Below are 18,200 nucleotides of genomic sequence, written 5' to 3' on the forward strand. Positions count from 1 at the left end.
ACTAAAAGTGCGTTAACCGACTAACCAAAAACGTCAGAAACACTAAATTTTACGGAAGAAATGACAAAAGGAAGCTGCACCCAGGCTTTTTTTTTTTTAATTGAAAATGGGCGTGGCCTCGCCCACTTATGGACCAAAAACCATATCTCAGGAACTACTAGACCGATTTCACTGAAATTCGGTATATAATATTTTCTTAAAACCCTGATGACATGTACGAAATATGGGTGAAATCGGTTTACAACCACGCCTTCTTCCAATATAACGCTATTTTGAATTCCATCTGATGCCTTCTCTGTATAATATATATGTACATTAGGAACCAATAATGATAGAGGAATAAAACTTTACACAAATACGGTATTTGAAAAATATGAAAATGACGGATATGAAATCTCGATTATCACTTTATCATGCGAGAATATAACATGTTCGGTGATACCCGAACTTAGCCCTTCCTTACTTGTTTTTTTATATTTTTTAAGCAACTCAAACACGAAAAGGTTAAAAATAAATAAATTTTACATAAATTTCTTAAATATTATGAAACAAAGTCAACATATATTTTTATTTTTATGCATAATTATGTTTTTTGACTATGTTATAGAAAATTTAATATTTGTTATCGACATATTTATTTTCATTCAAGTGTAAAAACATCTCTGAATAATGAAATGTAAGAGATTTTGTGACTGTCACTTACAGAATAGCAGAATCGTCTCAAGTCTCAAAAATTGTCTCTAACTCAAAATCTCAAATTTAGAGACTTGAGACAGTATCACAGTACAGAATCGCACGGTTAATCTGCAAGTTTTCATTGAGTTGTTTATACTACTACTGAAATTTATTCATATATTTCTATAGCTTTTACGATGTTTGGTAGTGGTTTTTCATTTTTTAGAGGTAAGAAGCTAAAAATTTTAATAAAGTAATTTGAATAAATAAATATAAGCAACTTTGTGAAATACTTGTATCTCATTTTTAGCATTACATAAGGAAAAATGTGAATAACTCTGAGCTGCTTCACTTATGGCACAATCGACCATGTATCAAAACGATGTCCCATAAATGGAGACTACAACAAGTTTTAAAACTTAATGCTCATCTCAAAAATTTAACCTTCCTGTTTGCGATTCATCTGCCGTAACGTTATTTCTTTTATCAACAATTCATTCCTCTACAACAACAGGGGACAATATATGTACATAGGTGTGCGCACTTTCAGAAATACATATGTATTTATAGTTGTAAACAGATATAGCGAACTTTAAGCTGTAGAATAATGCGCAAGTTTATTTATAATCCAACAGCCAACAACAATAAGTTTAATGTGGTCGGAAACAAAAGTGCAATCGGTGCAACGGGTTGTAAAAAAAAACCGAAAACTCTCACATTTGCTTGCATAGACCGTATAACACTTGTTTTATATGTATAAAAAGACTAAATGGGTGGTCGATGAAAGTATATATTTTAAAATTAATTGCTTAAGTTATGAAAAAAAAGATATGAAATAAAAGTTTGATTTAAAAACGAGTACTTTAAAAGCGAATATTCACAATAAGAATACCAATCAGTACTATTCAACTTAAGTTCTACTTATTTGTTTTAAAGTGTGGACATGGATTTCAATAATAGCAAACTTCAAAAAGCTCTTATACAAATCTAAAATATATAATATTAGATGGTGAGGATACTTCCTCTGTATCAGGTTTTATATGTACATACATTCATATGTACTATGTAAGAATTAATATGAGTGGATAATGCAAATAAATATAATGTATAGTATATGGATATGTAAATGTTAACTATTTATCGCGAAACATACACACAATATATATAATTTGTAAGCATTTACTCTGTACACATATTCCAGTATGGTTTTGCTCAATAAAATATATGTATGTACATGTCCGCACAATAACCACCACAAAAAAAATTAATTTTTCCATGTTATTTATATGGAAAACAGAAAATTTGAAACAGGCACCTCTTAATATTAATATTAAGAGCTCATCTTTTGAGTGACTTTCTTTTTCACATTTTCGAAAGTTTTTAGCTTGTTTTTCAGTTGAAAAAAAAACGTTGCCTCAGAATGACACACCCTAATGTACATACATATCTCCTAAGCCACTAAATCTACAACAACCAAATTCGCCCAGAATAAATATTATAAGAACTCCTACCGAAAGTGTTAAAATGGATGATATAATGTCTTTAGTGTATCACCTTATGATCAAAAATTGTTTACATCCAATAAAAACTGTTCAAGCCTTTAGGTACCTAATATTTAGAACCCGGTACCTATAGTTGACTTTTGATCGAAAATGTTGGTCAATGTGTGATAGACATATATAACTGATATAAATGGTATGTCTGTATGTCAAAAATGGGTTGAATCGGAACAATACTTTTCTTAGCCCCCATATACCCAATATAAAAATTTTCGAAATTCGGGACGACTTTATACCGCATATATCGGCCAGTATGTGAGTTATCCCAATGAAAATGCCTGTAATAGGTAAAACTTGGCCTAGCCCCTACATAACTAATATCAGGATTTTGGAACATCCGTCTGATTTTCTCTATATGATTGGTTTTACACCTTAAATAATTTCCATGGCTTTGATTTTTGCAAGTTGCTAGAGTATAAAATGTTTGGTTGCACCCGAACTAAGTCATTCCCTACTTGTTATATATACATACATACATACATACACATGTATAATTAGAGGACAACGACATCAACCATAAATGTGATTGCAGTGAATATTTTTATAAACAACTTGCTTATCGGAATTTTATGATAAGATACATAGTATATATGTACATACATTTTTATAGAATTCATTGTATTAGAACTATGTATGTAAGAAAGAGGAGATAGATTGAGGAAAAATATATTATTTTTTAACGTTTATGAATTTTGAATTTTATATAATGTTAAAAGTTAGGTGCGTAACTTTAACTCTTCCGTTCAATGAAGATTACGATTGTTTAATGAACTTAAAAATTAATTTGAACAAATTACTAAAAAAAAATGTTCGGGTTAAAAAACAAGAAGGCAAGTTATTTATTATGATAATACCAATAATATATAAGTACTATTGTACCTAATTCTTCCGTCGATTTCATTTCTTCTTTTCCTGTTTACTATTATTCCTATTCTTGCATAAATTACATTGCATGTGTCGATGTTGTTTGTAAATGTGGGTAGGGCAAGAAAATCGGGTTCCACACAAACCCACACATAAAGCCACACTGCTGTCGTCTTTTACTTAGCACACATCCCGATATTTCCAACTGTAGGTTACTTTTCCTTATTGTTGCGGTTACCCACTAAACGTTAGGCTATCTGATACTGAAATATAATTTGACATGACAATGTAGGGATGGCGTCATCATACCAAAAATGTAACGATATGTACGAATGTTTGGATATGCGCACCAGCTTAACAATATCGCCACAATAGCACACTCCGAGCTACCGCCCCATCACGGCACCACACTTTTTACTTGTACAAATTTTAAATAAAAATAGCAGCACCATCGTCAGTAAGCAATAAGTTGGAATGACAAGAGACCAGTGTGCGATAGCTTAAAAAATATTGACGTATGGACTCCCAGCCGGACAGACAGATCAGCTAGCCTTTTCGGCGGCAGAACTCTGGCGCGACGTAACTTTATTTTCTTTGAAATTGTTATATATGTACATACGTAGTTTCTTATTTCGCTTTGCATTTTTCTATTTTCGAAAATCTTCTGAAGTCCTGTTTTGGCTCGACTAACACGCCAAAATGGGTAAACAAGTTGTTGCAGCTGTGCTTGTAGGTACGAGTATTACGGCACATGATTACTTCTTTTTGTCATTGCCTACGTGCATATACAATATACATATTTTGTGCGTAGATAAGCATAGGTAATCGTTTAAATTCGGAAAAATGTAGGTTTAGAAATATTAATTTGTACAGGAAAATTAACCATATTGCTAAGAAGTTTTTTGCTAAGTTCGAAAGTTGGGTGGGAATCCAACAGGGTGCAAAATGGTGGTACTTGCATAAGTATAAACTTTGGAATTTAATACATTCACATTGTGAAAAATAAGGCGATGGAACAGAAAATGCATTTAGGGTTTTCATAAGTCTCATAAAGTTATAAGTTATATCGATTCGAAAACATAGCATTGAGAATTGTAAATGTGTAAAACTCATTTTTGTATGAAATCCAACAACAATTTTTTTAAACAAGTGTAAAAATTTATAATTTTACGATTTTACGATGCTTTACGACGGGTTGTGAGTACCCCAATTATAAATATATTTTTTCCTGTGCCTACCGTTGGACGACGCGACGACAACTTATCTAATTCATATAACAACAACTACAAAATTCATAAACTACTAACCGATCCAAAAAAGGATCGATCAACAACAGACCGCATCTCTTGGACATTGCAGCACGTTAAACTCCTACTTATCCAGAATATAACCGAACATACCAAATACATATCCTCCATGCAATGAGTTTCCGTATGACTACCACCTATTTGCATGTCTAATGAATTCTACGACGAATTCCTACTTAAACAGGGTTTGGATAGCCGCTACAATAACCTATTTTCGATTCTATATATTAACAATAGGTTCCTAACCAAAACTTAACCACATTGCACTGATTACTAACATGGTTTTTCAATATACTAATAATTCTACACAAGTCATAAAAAAAATAAAAAAATAGTCGGTCAAAAAATATAATTATAAAGTTAAGGTTTTTTAAATTTTATATGCATGTATTTTGAATTAACTACAATATGTAAACATAATTTCAAGGCTACGAACCTGTTTAAAGAATTCCATGCACTGTGAATAGAAGATGAACGTGCGAGGGTAACGCTGTAAGAACGCGTGCATTAATATAGTGCACAGGTTGTTTGAGTTGTTGTTTGCATAGCCGGCATTATTACAACCGCCGATTGATTGTTGCGCTAATGGCATGTTACTATCATCATCAGCAGGGTTTCGTATAGAATGTGAATCAATTGCCGATGTTCCATTATAGACGTTAGCACTGATACTTCCAACATTGCTATTTGCCGCCTGACTATTACTGGTGGCAATGAAATTTAAACATTTACAAGAAATCTGCATTTTCACGGCAGTGATGCTGGTCTTCCTTGGTGAAGGAAGATTAAATTTTTGTCTAACACAAGAGATTAGACCTATTTATAGTTTTTACACAAAACCCCGGCAGTGAATTATAGATTCTTTTATAACCTTTATATACAATTATTTATTTTCGTCACAGATCGCAACAAGTTTGTGTCTCGTCAAATTATACACACTTTTGAATTAGATAAGCACTTGCTTATAGTGTTAAATCCTTCTCTATATAAATAATGAATGATTGAATTTCTTTTCCTTTAGCAATTATCTTAAGGTTTTTATGGCTTTCATTCAATCCCTTAGGTATACTTTGTTACTTTGATTCTTTTCACCCCAAAGTTTTTCTTTGATTGGTATGTGATTTTTTAATCGTTTTCCTTCCACACTTTTCTTGGCACCTAACCTTTAGTAGATTTAAAACACTTGTTTATTTTAATATGTTTTTTAAAGATTCGAAATTTTTTAAACTCGATTTTTATAACCGCATGTATAATAATAAGTCACAATTTAATATTAAACGAGCACTTTTTATGTAAATATTACTGATTTCACATACAAATTGAAACTTTGACGATCCGCACTACACCAACAACTCGGACGAATGAAGCAACGAGAAATGAATATGAACTGCCATTGCCAGTGTTGTCAAAATTCTCGATTATAGATGTTGAAAAATTATGTAGTCAGAAGTACAAAAAAAAACACATATGTATATTGTTTAATTTTATAACATTTTTTTACCTTTAACTCTTTGAAATAATTTATCTAATAGTTAACATCTAAATTTTTTAACAAATATATCGTTTCAAATAATTTTCTCTGAATTAAAACAGAGAACGTATAATTATATTATACGTTCTCTGAATGAACCCTACCGGAACGATTTGAAACAGGTCACAGAGTTGATGTTTTCATTCATTAAAGAAAGTATTAAAGTGGAAATCTATATATTTAAAAATATTACAAACAAAAACTGTGACATTGTTATATGTACCTTACCTAGGTACTAAAACAATTATTAAATAAGTTTTAATTTGTCCAATATGAAAAAAGTTAGCTCCTATAAAAATCAGCAAAAACAAAAATTACTATGCATGTTTGAAAATTATTTTTCTTAACTATTCCAGAGTTGGTAACTCTATCGAGGATAACTTAAATTCTTTTATTACCGCTTGCGATTATATTTCAATTAATTAATTATTAATTTAAAAAATATGTTTAAACCTGAGACTGAAGATATGTTACCTCGATGTGCACCAAAACCAAGTGTTCCTCTGGATATGAATACTGCTGCTATAGTACGCCCAACCGTGCCTGAAGTATCAATATTATTAGGAGTGCAACAAGTTCCTCCTACAAGTACATCCACTTTGCCTGCAGCTACGTCGGAACCGACGCAACCAACCTATGCAGCTTGGAAAAAGCAAGTACTGCCGAAGGTTTCGTTTCCACCGATTGGCGCTGAAGTATATAGCATAAATGGTCACGTAGTAAATTCAACCAATGTTATTTCTGCTCCAGCAAAGCCAAATCTCGTTAACCAGCCATACGCTGCTAATAATACACAAATAACATCAAATGTTTATCCACAAAGATCTATTACCGTAAACGCAGCACCAATGTGCCCCATTGGGAGTTCTATAGATGTTATATCTAGATCAGGTGGGTCAACGCAGTTGCCGCAATATCGAAGAAGTTTAGATCAACCATTAACTGTACAAGAAAACAAACAAGATAATTTAAATTGCCGTGTTCCTGATATTCCTACAATAATGGCACATCAGCAAAATCAAACAATTTTGACGTCCAAATCGGACGTACTTACAATTTGTGCAGGCACGCAAACCGATTCATCATTGATTTCTGATTTTAAACATATTGATGCTGCATTATTCACACGTCTAGCAACTAAGGAAGATATTCAACAATTACATTCAATATTTGGGGAGCTGCGCACAAACCAGCTTCGTGTAATAAATCTTGTCGAAAAGCTTTTAAATCAACATCAAGCTAACTCTATTTCAGTGCCTCGTCAAGATGCTAGTACACAGTACCGCGATAACGGTTGTTGTGATAACGAAAGGAAAACTCGATCACCGGAAGCCTTGACCGAAGAGTCAAATAACGCGAATTCTGTTGTAGCTCCAAGCGCCGTGTATCAACCAATGAAAGATATGCCCATATTCGCTTTAGCCTCACCGCGACAGCCGGCAGCACAATCTACTGCTTACCAACCTAACACACCACGCAATATCAAATCATCTACAGACAATATGATTCATAATAAACCAAACACGGAACAAAGTATGCTCATGAATGAGTTGGCTCTTAAATATTTACCAAATGAAAAATTAAATGAATTGCTACACGAACTTAATATATCACCTACGCCACCGAAACAAACTACACCTTTACGGCCAATTGAAAACACACAGAAACGACCAAGTGATATTTCAAATGCTTCTTACAAGTACCTTCAGAAATATAGATTGTTACCGGAAGGGCAAAATGAAATCAAAGAACAACTAACGCCAGTGGGCTCGCCTTTGATGCAGGTCGCACAACAACAGCTACATCAATCACCCTATCAACAGCGTCTAGCATCACCTTGTATCTTATCGCCACAAACGGCCATGTTAGATCTGGAACATATTCGACGACAACCCAAGCTTATTTAATTCGTAATGTTTATGTAGTAATTTATAAAAAATAAGAATTTTAGGAATTTTTTCAATTAAACTAATTTATTTAAAAATATTCATTATTTAATGCTTACTATGCTCTTTAGAAAAATTATTTTGATAACCAGTCGGTTACAATCTCTTCAGTTTGGTAATTGTCCACAATCAACTATATAAAAAAAAAAATAAATCAATTTACGTAGTAATTTATTGTTAATATAATAATTTTACCTCTTCATTTTGCAGTGTAACTTCGTATGGTGGATTGACTTGTGAGTGAAGGGTCATGCTCTCTGGTCCTGTAGATATGTGATCAGACGTATGCGCTGTCGCAGCTTCTATATAGGCTGCGCAATCGGCTTCTGCGGCCGCTGCTATCAAAACGGCAGCCTCATTATCAACTTCTTGCTCATCTTCGTTGCCATCTGTGTTGTGCTGAGATTGTGAGTTTTGATCCTCTGCCGATATTATATCATCTAAATCCAAAGAACGGTTCGTATCAAAATCGATAAGATGTAAATCCTTCATATGTATTCGTAATGCAGAAACTCGCGCATATTCCGCACCACAAACATAGCAACTGTATTTGGTACTATCACCGGAACGGTTAAGTTTATTGTGTGTTTTCATGTGTATTTTCACTGAATACAATGAAGCAAAGGGACGATTACATACTGGGCAATTGTAAGGTTTCGAATGTATATTCCTATGCGCCGAAAGCTGCACTGAAGTTCGAAACGATTTTGAACAAATTTCACATGTGTATGCACGTTCCGCATCGTGAGTGCGTAGATGATGAGCATAGACAGGCTGCGACTTGAAACTTCACCGAACAATTACAAACTTGCATGAATACTCGTATATTTACAATTAAATGATATGACTTACCGTTTATTGCAAGTGGCGCATACGTATGGTCGTATATCGGTGTGCGTGCGCAGGTGTAGTATCAGCGAATATGAAACGCGAAAAGTTTTGCCGCACACTTCGCAAGCATGTGGTTTTTCACCAGTGTGTACACGCTCATGGCGCACTTTTTCATACGGCCGCTGAAACGTTCGACCACAGTATTGACAAGCAAACCGACCACTACTGTCCGTTTGCTTTATTTGTTGTTTACGTGGTTTCGCGGGTTTGTCAGCATGCATTTGCATATGCATGTCAAAGCTTGTTTTATTTTCAAAGTGACGATTGCAGATACCGCAATTAAACTCCGTGGATTGTTGATGCATGTTCTTATGTATACCAAGTAGATTCTGTTCAAAACTGAAATTTAAGTGATATAAATGTTTCATAGTCAATAAAAATAAGAAAAAAACTTTAACTTCCGGTGCACCGAAGCTGGAATACTCTTCAAATATACAGAGCTTGATTTCGATCGGTCAGTTAGTATGGGTTCCAATTTGGAAAATTTGCTGAAAAATTTTTTCCTTTACAATAATCTAAATCTGGTGAAAATATTTTGACAAATCAAAAAAGTTTTCCATAGCAGAAAGTGATTTTGACCGCGTAGTTTATATGGCAGCTATATGCCATAGTGGTCCAATATCGACGGTTGCGACAAATGAGGAGCTTGTTGGAGAGAAAAGTTTCAGATTGATATCTCATAAATGAGACTAGTTCGCTTATATACAGACAGACAGAGTGACAAGACTAAATCTACTCAACTGTCATTTATATATGTACATATTTTAAAGGGGCTAACTTCTGGGTGCTACAAACATCGTGGCAAACTTAATATATCCTGAATTAATTATAGTGGGGTCAAACCACGTCAAGTTGTCTATGAAAATTTCGAAAAATCTCCGATTTTGAAAATTAGCAGTTCATTAGGAAGGGGATCAGACGCATACCCCGTGATATAAATATTTCGTCAAAATTCTTTTCTTTTTTTTGTTAAAGTTATTGAAGGTTTAAATTTAGAGGATGATAAAATTGTAAAATTATTTTCTCATAAACCTTCAATAACTTGAAAAAAAAAAAAAATTTTTGACGAAATATTTATATCACGGGGTATGCGTCTGGTCCCCTTCCTAATGAACTGCTAATTTTCAAATTTTCGTGGACGACTTGGCGTGGTTTGAACCAGTGTTAATAAATAAATCCAACCTCTTATTGCATATCTCGCAGAAGAATTTATTCATATCCTTATATTGCGTTTTGGCACCAGCCGGCAATGCTTGCTCTATTGTTCTCAATTGCTGTGCATCATGAATTTTCATGTGTAACCTAAAGAATTTGCAGTTAGTAATATTTTACACTTGATGACAATGCATGCATACTTAAGATTTTTGTATGAACTGAAATTAGTATTGCAAATTGGACATGTTGGTTTTTTCAATTCTACTACACTAAACGAATCACTTTGTGTTTTAATCTCTTTTGTTTTGTGAATGCGGTTATGTATTTGTAAGCCTTGCAGAGAATTAAATGTCTTATCACATTCGGCACAATGATATTGTACTTCCTTGCTTTGGCTTTTTTTCGATGTGTCCAATGTTTGCTTCTGCTCTTCAAGATATAACCGTATATCATTGTCATATTCTTCTTGCTCTACAACTTTATCCGCATCTTCCTGTTTGACTGTGCTAGTATTTATGGCGGTACAAACATGTTGCTCCGCTTTTTCTAAATCACTAAATACCAGTTGGCAATCACAACAAAAATATTTCTCCCCATCATCTTCTTCATCGGTGATGGATTGCTTTTCCTAGAAGATGAGAAAGTAATCAGTTTAGTAAGTCAAATATATGTATCCTACAATACTTGCATACTTCTTTAACATGTAAAATGGTATCGGTGGCGATATCGTTATCTTCCTTGTCAAAATTCGTATGTTCAATGATATCCTCACTCGTTTCTAAGTAATCATCCAAATCTTTAGTTTCATTTTCATCTACAATAATCTGCTCTTCTTTTATAATCAGCCAACTGCCGTTTGAGTTTTGAATAATTTGCTCTTCCTTGACTTGTTCATTTTGAAATGTATCCTTAGTACTAATATTTGTTGAAGCTTTATTAGATAATTTTTTCTGCATTTCTTGATGTACTTTTGTGAAGTCCTCGAGAGTAACAAAATCTATGGCACACTCTAAGCAGCGATATATTTCCTGAGATTGACCATCGAAATGCAAGTGCCTTATTGATAAAGTGTGTGTTTTCACATGCTCCTCCAGAGTTTCGTTTTCGAAATAATCACCACTTTGTACATCATCTTCTTCAACATATTCAATCAATGATTCATGTTCATAACCAGTGCCAATATTATCTTCATATTCAATATATTCAACATGTTCTGTCAAGTTGTTCGCTGACATATCATCAGTATATTCATCTTCATGCAAACCATTTTCCATTTTTATGTTTCTATAAGCTGTATAGACACAATATTTTCATATATGTAATATATAATTGAAATATAAACAGTATCTAACAAATCAGTCGTTTAATTCTTTTATTTCATTTAGTCAATGATTTTTAATTTTTTAATCTTTTACGAAGTGAGGTGATGATGTTGCAATCTGCCTATTGCCACCTTCATACCTGCCATTTCTGTACTACTCTTTAATATTTAACTTTATATTTTACAAAAATTGTTTTATTTGTTTATAATTACTACCGCCACGAAAATTCAAAATAAATAGGTGAACTTCAAATTATTGGATAAACATTAAAAAATACGCCTAACTTCACGAGAAAATAATGTGGTAAACAGCTGTTTCACTAGTGTTTCGGACTTACTGCAACTCTCATGTGTATATGTGTATGTATTTCAAACGACTTTCGGTATAAATTATGGTACGTTCCCACTTTCCAACAAGAATTACCATTCTATTACCAAAATTTTTTAAAAGTATTGTATAATAAGTATTTAAGGGGCTATTCTAGTCTAGAATTTTGAAAAATTCGATTGCATATTCTTAAAGACTGGACCTTTACGAATATATTCCCCAAAGGAATTTTTAAAATTCCTTTTATTTACCGACTTATAGCTATTTTAGTGACGCAGCGTGCAAACCGGCTCTGCCGCATGAAATCTAACAACAGGCGGTAGACTTTCGCTGACTACCTGAGGGTGAATTATCTTACAACGAAGAATAGTTTTTTCTTCAGGTATCCTACAGAAAGTCGTTTATATCTCTATACCATGCTTTATATACCATGAATTCTAAAATATAATTACACAGTACAACAGCTAATCTGGGAGGTGAGAAATTCCAAGTCAGGGTGATGGTACTAGGTCAGTATAGTAAAACCCTCAAAGGGTTTGGCGTTCGTATGTGTCAGTTTTTTTTATGACCTTTTAAATTTTTTCCTTATCTTGATGTTTTTTCGCTTAGTTGTAACATTTTGGCAAAAAACATAAATCGCGAACCATTTGTCCGATTTTGATGAAACAAATTTAGAAAAATTAAGAATGACAGTTTCTCTAATCTGCTTCTATACCGTCTTCCTATATGTGCAACACTTTCGGAGTTAAAAATGAATGTATGAAGGGAAAAAAGTATTTTTTTTCTAAGAATTTAAATATATTTTTTTTTAATTCATAAAAAATCCAGCAACACTGGTTCTGTAATGTTTACATAAAACATGCATAAAGACAATGCATACTGATACACCCAAAAAAAAATACAAAACTTTAGTATTAATTAATATAAAAAAAATTTGAAAGTGATTCGACAACTTTTACAAAATTGTGAAATTAATGAAATTCCTTATTAATTTTTTATCAATTACAAAAATAAAGACAATTCACGTGTCAAAAAGAAATTAAAATTCCAAAAATTTTAAATATTGAATTTATGTTGAAGTTTTCACTTAAACGGCTGTATCAAAAAACTAAAAATCAATATTTTCATGGTTTTGAACCAACTTATCTAAATCTAGTTCGGAGCCGCAAAACTTTATACGAAGTAAGTCTTCAAGATGCCGATCGCTAATTTTATTTCTAGTATTTGATTTTATTAATTTCAAAGTGGAAAACGAAACTTCGCAACAATAAGTAGTTCCAAACATTGAAAAGAGTTTCCACATTTCGTTCTTTAATTTCGGATAAAAGTTGTCGTTCAGATTTTTCCAAAACTGTTGCCCAGTTTCACGAGGCTATTCGGTTATGAAAATTAGTCTGCAATATATCAAGGATTGGTTGATATTCTTGCAGCCTTGCATGGTTAGAAAATTTTTTTTCTACAATAAAGCGTGTTCTTCTTAGAACAGTGAGGTCGGTTTTTTTAAATTATTAATAAGCAAGCTTAATTTATGGTGAAATTTTTCAATTGCTAAGACTAAATCGAATATTTGTTTATCGCGACCTTGTAAGGTCAAATTCAACTGATTATTTTATATTCATATGGAAAAATACTTGCTTTCTTGCACCCTTCGCATAGTCATATTATAAATATGTCGGCCTATTACTTCAGTGCGTCGAGTTATAGTTGTCCGTGATAAAGGTATTGAACTGATAGCAGCGAAAACTTCCTGACCTATAGTACTGAAACATTGAAAAACCTTTTGACACATATCTTTAAGAAAAACTCCGTCCTTGAATGGTCTTCCCTGCTTTGCCAGCTCTAAAGCAACAGCAAAACTAGCCTTTCGTTGAGCATAACGAACGCTTGAGTTTTCCCCCAATGAATCGTTAATGAATTGCTCATAAAACGTTTTTTTTTTAGTTGGCATATAAATAATTCTCTAGAACTGCCCGTTACCGATTCATAAATAGAATGGTTTCCGCTATAATGCCTTTTAACATAGTACTCCCTATTTCGTTTAGTTATGTGTTTACAAACTAAACACTCAGCATTACCGAAAAAGTTTTCGGAAAACAAAAACATGTTTCCCCACTCAATATTAAACATAGTAAAATTGTTAATCAACGCGCACATACAAATTACATGCGTAGCAGTCAAGTAATTTTCAAATGCACATTAATTTTCCACAATGTATAGAGAGCGCTTGAGTGTACGATTACATGAAGCAACTTTTGTTGCTTATTCTCGGGCGATTCTCTTTTGCTGTTGCCCATTACCTTCACACGAGCAACTTGTGTTGCGCAACTCTGCTCGAGTTTTTTTCTCATTCTCTTTCACTTTACTTTAACCCATTGTCTACTCTTTACTTTAACCCATTGTCGCTTCTTTTTCCTTATAGGTATTTGGGCCACTCTATCACATACATATATTAATCAGCTCTGTCAATTAAGAAATACATTTTATTTATTAAAACAAAGATATATCACCCTTCTTACTATCGTCTGAATCAATTTGTATGGCTTCATCCATACATTTCACAATATCGTTAATTAATTCGATTTTTTCGTCATACTCCATTTTTTAAAATATTTATATTATATTATGTATATTTGTATACATATTTGCAAATTACTTACCAAAAGATGAAATTAAATTTTTTAAATATATTCAAAATATTAATTTCAAAAAAATATACGCAAATGCAACTATGTACTACGAAAGAAAGAACACGAATGCCGAAAAACGTCGCAGCGAACTGTTACGAATAAGAACACAAAGCGAGTTGCTGAACACGGGAAACTCGGCGCGATTCTCCTCTCCTCGTCGCCCCCTCGCCCCTAAACTAAGAGTTGCCGCAACAAAAGTTGCTTCGTGTGATAAGACTCTGACTAATACGTGTGATAGTGTAAATACAATGGCTACGACAGACTGCAGCGGCACGACAGTGAACTGAAAACGTCGTTGTTCATATTACTACATGTACATTTTGAGAAGCAACAACAACACAATGGCCGGCATGTACACAAAACAACGCAGTTGTCCATTTTGTATGTACACAATTTCGTTGTGGCCATACTAATTCCTTTCACTTCAATGAAATTTTAATATTTTGTTCAAAGTGAAATTTTTTATGCAAAAAATAAGTAAATAGGTCAATATTTTTGCTTTAAATTATCAATTGTTATTACAAATGATATAATAGAGCTATAATATAGCTATTTTATGCTTTTATTTGTAAGATAACGTCAAGTTTGTTGTAGCTGTGAATAATATTACATTTTACATATTAGTGGCATCACCACTCTACCTCCTCTTTCTATCTTCCATTCTACTGTCAACTCTACTGTCGTCCTACTGTCGTTGGCAAAAATAGGAGCAAATTGAAGTTAGCGAGAACGACAACTGTCGGCCTGCAGTCGTGTAGTTGTGCAGCTGTCAAAATAACACTGCCCATAAGAACGTGTGTATTTTAATATTTGACAGATGTAGTTTGCAGTCTGTCGTAGCCATTGTGTTTACACTATGAGAGAGCAATAAAGTCGGCCGCCCGCGGGGTAGGAAAGCAGCAGCTTTTACGTTTTCTGTCGATCTAATGTAAACAAACACAGCCGTAGAAAACTCACCACCGAGAAAGCTAACACCAGGGACACATTTTATAAATAACAACTCACTACTTGCAAAATATCTGATTATCAGTAAATCAATGTTTTAAGGACGAAATATGACACAGTATGACATTTAAAGCATCTATTAATAAAAACATACCATATATAAATAATTTTTCATTTACATATATTAAATAACAATATTTGTAGTTTTGGGTCGGCTTTAGTATACTGTCCCAGGATTTCGGGAATAAAATGGGTATGGTCGGATAGAGGAGACCCTCCAGATCACGAATATATATGGTTATAGCCACAGGAAGCTTAAAGTTTTCGAGATATTCGCGTTTAAAGTTGAAAATTTGCAATATTTTAACCAAAATCACCCAAATGTTATAGTGAACGAAAATTGGGTACCAAATATAGTGTGTAAAAGCTGCTACAACCGTCAAATGGATTGGAAAAATAGAAGACGTGAAAGTATGCCATTCGGTATCCCAATGACTTGGACTAATCCTGGCGAAGGTCACAATCCATTGAATTGCTATGCATGTGCGAATAAAGGAGCCGCAAAAAGGATAAGAAAATCGTATAATTACGTTGGTGTTGCAAGTGCCGCAACACCATTGCCTCATTCGGACCACATTCCTGTGCCAAAGGCATCCGAACAACCACCATCGAAAAAGTCTAGGCAATATTTATTAAAATAAATAAATAAAATAAAAATAAAAAATTATAAAAATGTTTACTTCATTTTTTTTATCAAAATCGGACAAGTGGTTCGCGAGGTATGTTAAATTACGTTTTTGCCAAAATGTTACAACTAAGCGAAAAAACATCAAGATAAGGAAAAAATTTAAAAGGTCATAAAAAAAAAATGACACATACGAACGCCAAACCCTTTGAGGGTTTTACTATACTGACCTAGTACCATCACCCTGACTTGGAATTTCTCACCCCCCAGACAATAATCCCAAAAATGTTCCACAGTGTTATGTGAAGGGTGTTGTAACGGATTTTGTTGAAATATTTTCATGGTAAATGTGCAGCGCAGCTCAGTTGGCTCTGAGCCATGGATAATCTGAGCCGTCATAGACAGACGCATTTTGGGAATTTTCTCTTTTTTTACTACACTATCTGCATTAATTGTATGTGCAACATGCAAGAAAGAAATTACATTTTCTCGAACTGCTGCTCGTGGACTGGGATTTAAAATTGCATTGAAATGCAGCTGTGAAGATATTGGCTATATTTCATCCTCTCCATTCATCAACAAAGCTTATGAAATAAACCCAAGAATTGTAACGGCAATGAGACTTCTAGCAGTCGGGAGGGAAGGTATAAATATATTCTGTAGTGTAATGGATATTTGTCAAGGTTTAGCTATCAACACGTATTATAGTTGCCTTGAGAAAGTTGTTGATACCGTGGTAAAATCTAGTTTTTGCCAAGGTTGTAATTTATGGAGAACAAAAAAAAAATGACGATATCGAGTCTTATGAATCTTGGTATGAAGAACACGAAGATTTTTGCACAATAAACCACAACGGAAGTGCCGGGAAAATGGAGGTTGATGCTGTAATTGAAATGTTCGAGAGATCGGTAGAGATACATGGAGTGAAATATGTAAAATACATAGGTGACGGTGATTCGAAAACATTTAAACCTTTAAAATTCTCGATATAAATCCGTATGCGGATGACCCTGTAGTGGAAAAAAAGAGTGTGTAGGACATGTGCAGAAACGTATGGGCTCAAGATTACGTAAACTCAAAAAAGATACCAAAGGTCTGGGTGGCAGGGGTGATGGCACATTAACAGATAAAATTATTAATGAACTATCTTTATATTATGGTTTGGCTATTTGTCGGCATCCAGATTCAGTTGAGGATATGCACAACGAAGTATGGGCAACTTATTATCACAAAAGTTCAACCAATGAAACTCCACAGCACATGTACGGCCCATCTGGTTCATCAAGCTGGTATAAATGGCAAAAAGCAAAAGCTGACGGTACATTGGATGATTTTGATCATGAAAATCCCCCTCTGAATGGAAAAGTGTTAAAAGCAATCAAGCCAATCTATGAAAGTTTGTCAGATGAAAATCTGCTGCTACGTTGTTTGGGCTCAGAAACGCAAAATAATAATGAATCGCTAAATTCATTAATTTGGACTTTTGCGCCGAAATACATTCATTCAGGAACAAGAACAATTGAAATTGCAAATTATTTTGCAGTTTGCATTTTCAATGAAGGCTTCTTACCAATTTTAAAAATAATGAGCATCATGGGAATCACCATTGGTCCAGAAGCCTATGCATTCGCTGACAAACGGGACAAGACACGAATACGTCGCTCTGAAGGACAAGCTTCTGAAGCTTCTAAGGAAGCTTGAACAGCCCGTTTAGCCGAAAGAAATGCTGAAAATAACATGTTTGAAGAAGAAGAAGGTCCCATGTACGAAGCAGGAATGGCCGATTAACGAAATGTAAGTATGTATAGACTGCCTGCAGTTAGACTCAAATCTTTAATCGCGTTTTTCTCGAAACTACTATTTTCAACACTTCTGACATGATTTCTCAAGTTCTAATGAACCGATTAACTTGAAATTTGGTGTGGACCTTCTTTATATATCTCCCTATGGTTGGAACTAGGATTATTAAAAAATTTTGATTTTTACTATTTTTAAAAAATTTTGATCTTTGCCAAAAAACGGGCAAAAAATTCAAACAGTCGCCATTTACTGAAAATTTTTTTTTTCAGATCACCCAAAGTGTTGGAATCGTGTCAGGAAGGGCGCACCCTTATTTTCAACCCCCGCCACGCCACCACGCCGCAATTAATCAAATTATTACAAATTTTTTATTTTTTATTTTTTTTTTTTGTATTCTTAAAATATTAATAAATATCTGCTAAAAAATTGGATAGTAAAAATGTTTTTAGTTTTTTTTATTGGACTTTAAAAAATGCCGTTAAATAGCATTTCTAGACTATAATACC

At 33.6% G+C, this 18,200-nt stretch overlaps 3 protein-coding genes and 1 long non-coding RNA gene across 4 annotated transcripts in view; 2 read left to right on the forward strand and 2 right to left on the reverse strand.

The window, feature by feature from the left end:
* The window catches only part of LOC126756421 (uncharacterized), a 36,951-nt gene extending 31,171 nt beyond the window's left edge, over positions 1–5,780 (reverse strand). Inside the window, exon 1 of the mRNA XM_050469483.1 lies at positions 4,842–5,780. Coding sequence (XP_050325440.1) covers positions 4,842–5,150 — 309 coding nt within the window. The 5' untranslated portion in view covers positions 5,151–5,780. The remainder of the gene's footprint in view (positions 1–4,841) is intronic.
* A 551-nt stretch (positions 5,781–6,331) lies between these two features.
* LOC126756423 (uncharacterized) lies at positions 6,332–7,949 on the forward strand. The gene has a single exon (XM_050469486.1). It carries the CDS (start codon positions 6,380–6,382, stop codon positions 7,841–7,843), a length of 1,464 nt encoding a protein of 487 aa, XP_050325443.1. The 5' UTR covers positions 6,332–6,379; the 3' UTR covers positions 7,844–7,949.
* LOC126756420 (zinc finger protein 62) lies at positions 7,891–11,553 on the reverse strand. Its single transcript, XM_050469482.1, has 7 exons — positions 11,390–11,553; positions 10,621–11,219; positions 10,129–10,556; positions 9,956–10,075; positions 8,735–9,112; positions 8,078–8,669; positions 7,891–8,015 (listed from the first exon to the last, which is right to left on the reverse strand). The coding sequence occupies exons 1-7, from the start codon at positions 11,394–11,396 to the stop codon at positions 7,959–7,961; spliced, it is 2,181 nt and encodes a 726-aa protein (XP_050325439.1). The 5' UTR covers positions 11,397–11,553; the 3' UTR covers positions 7,891–7,958.
* Positions 11,554–16,280: 4,727 nt separating this feature from the next.
* On the forward strand, positions 16,281–18,136 carry LOC126756426 (uncharacterized). Its single transcript, XR_007666578.1, has 2 exons — positions 16,281–17,688; positions 17,964–18,136. It is a non-coding gene; the product is annotated as an uncharacterized LOC126756426 (long non-coding RNA).
* Positions 18,137–18,200: the final 64 nt, after the last annotated feature.

This window comes from Bactrocera neohumeralis, chromosome 4, assembly GCF_024586455.1.
Source record: "Bactrocera neohumeralis isolate Rockhampton chromosome 4, APGP_CSIRO_Bneo_wtdbg2-racon-allhic-juicebox.fasta_v2, whole genome shotgun sequence".
Lineage (NCBI taxonomy): Eukaryota > Metazoa > Arthropoda > Insecta > Diptera > Tephritidae > Bactrocera > Bactrocera neohumeralis.

Excerpts from the sequence above, each read along its gene's own strand:
- LOC126756423 (XM_050469486.1), top strand. The coding sequence starts at position 6,380 with ATGTTTAAACCTGAGACTGAAGATATGTTACCTCGATGTGCACCAAAA.
- LOC126756420 (XM_050469482.1), bottom strand. Across the intron at positions 10,076-10,128 it reads AGTTCATACAAAAATCTTAA|GTTACACATGAAAATTCATG; the intron begins GTATGCATGCAT and ends CAAATTCTTTAG. Across the intron at positions 8,670-8,734 it reads TGCGCCACTTGCAATAAACG|TTTCAAGTCGCAGCCTGTCT; the intron begins GTAAGTCATATC and ends TGTTCGGTGAAG.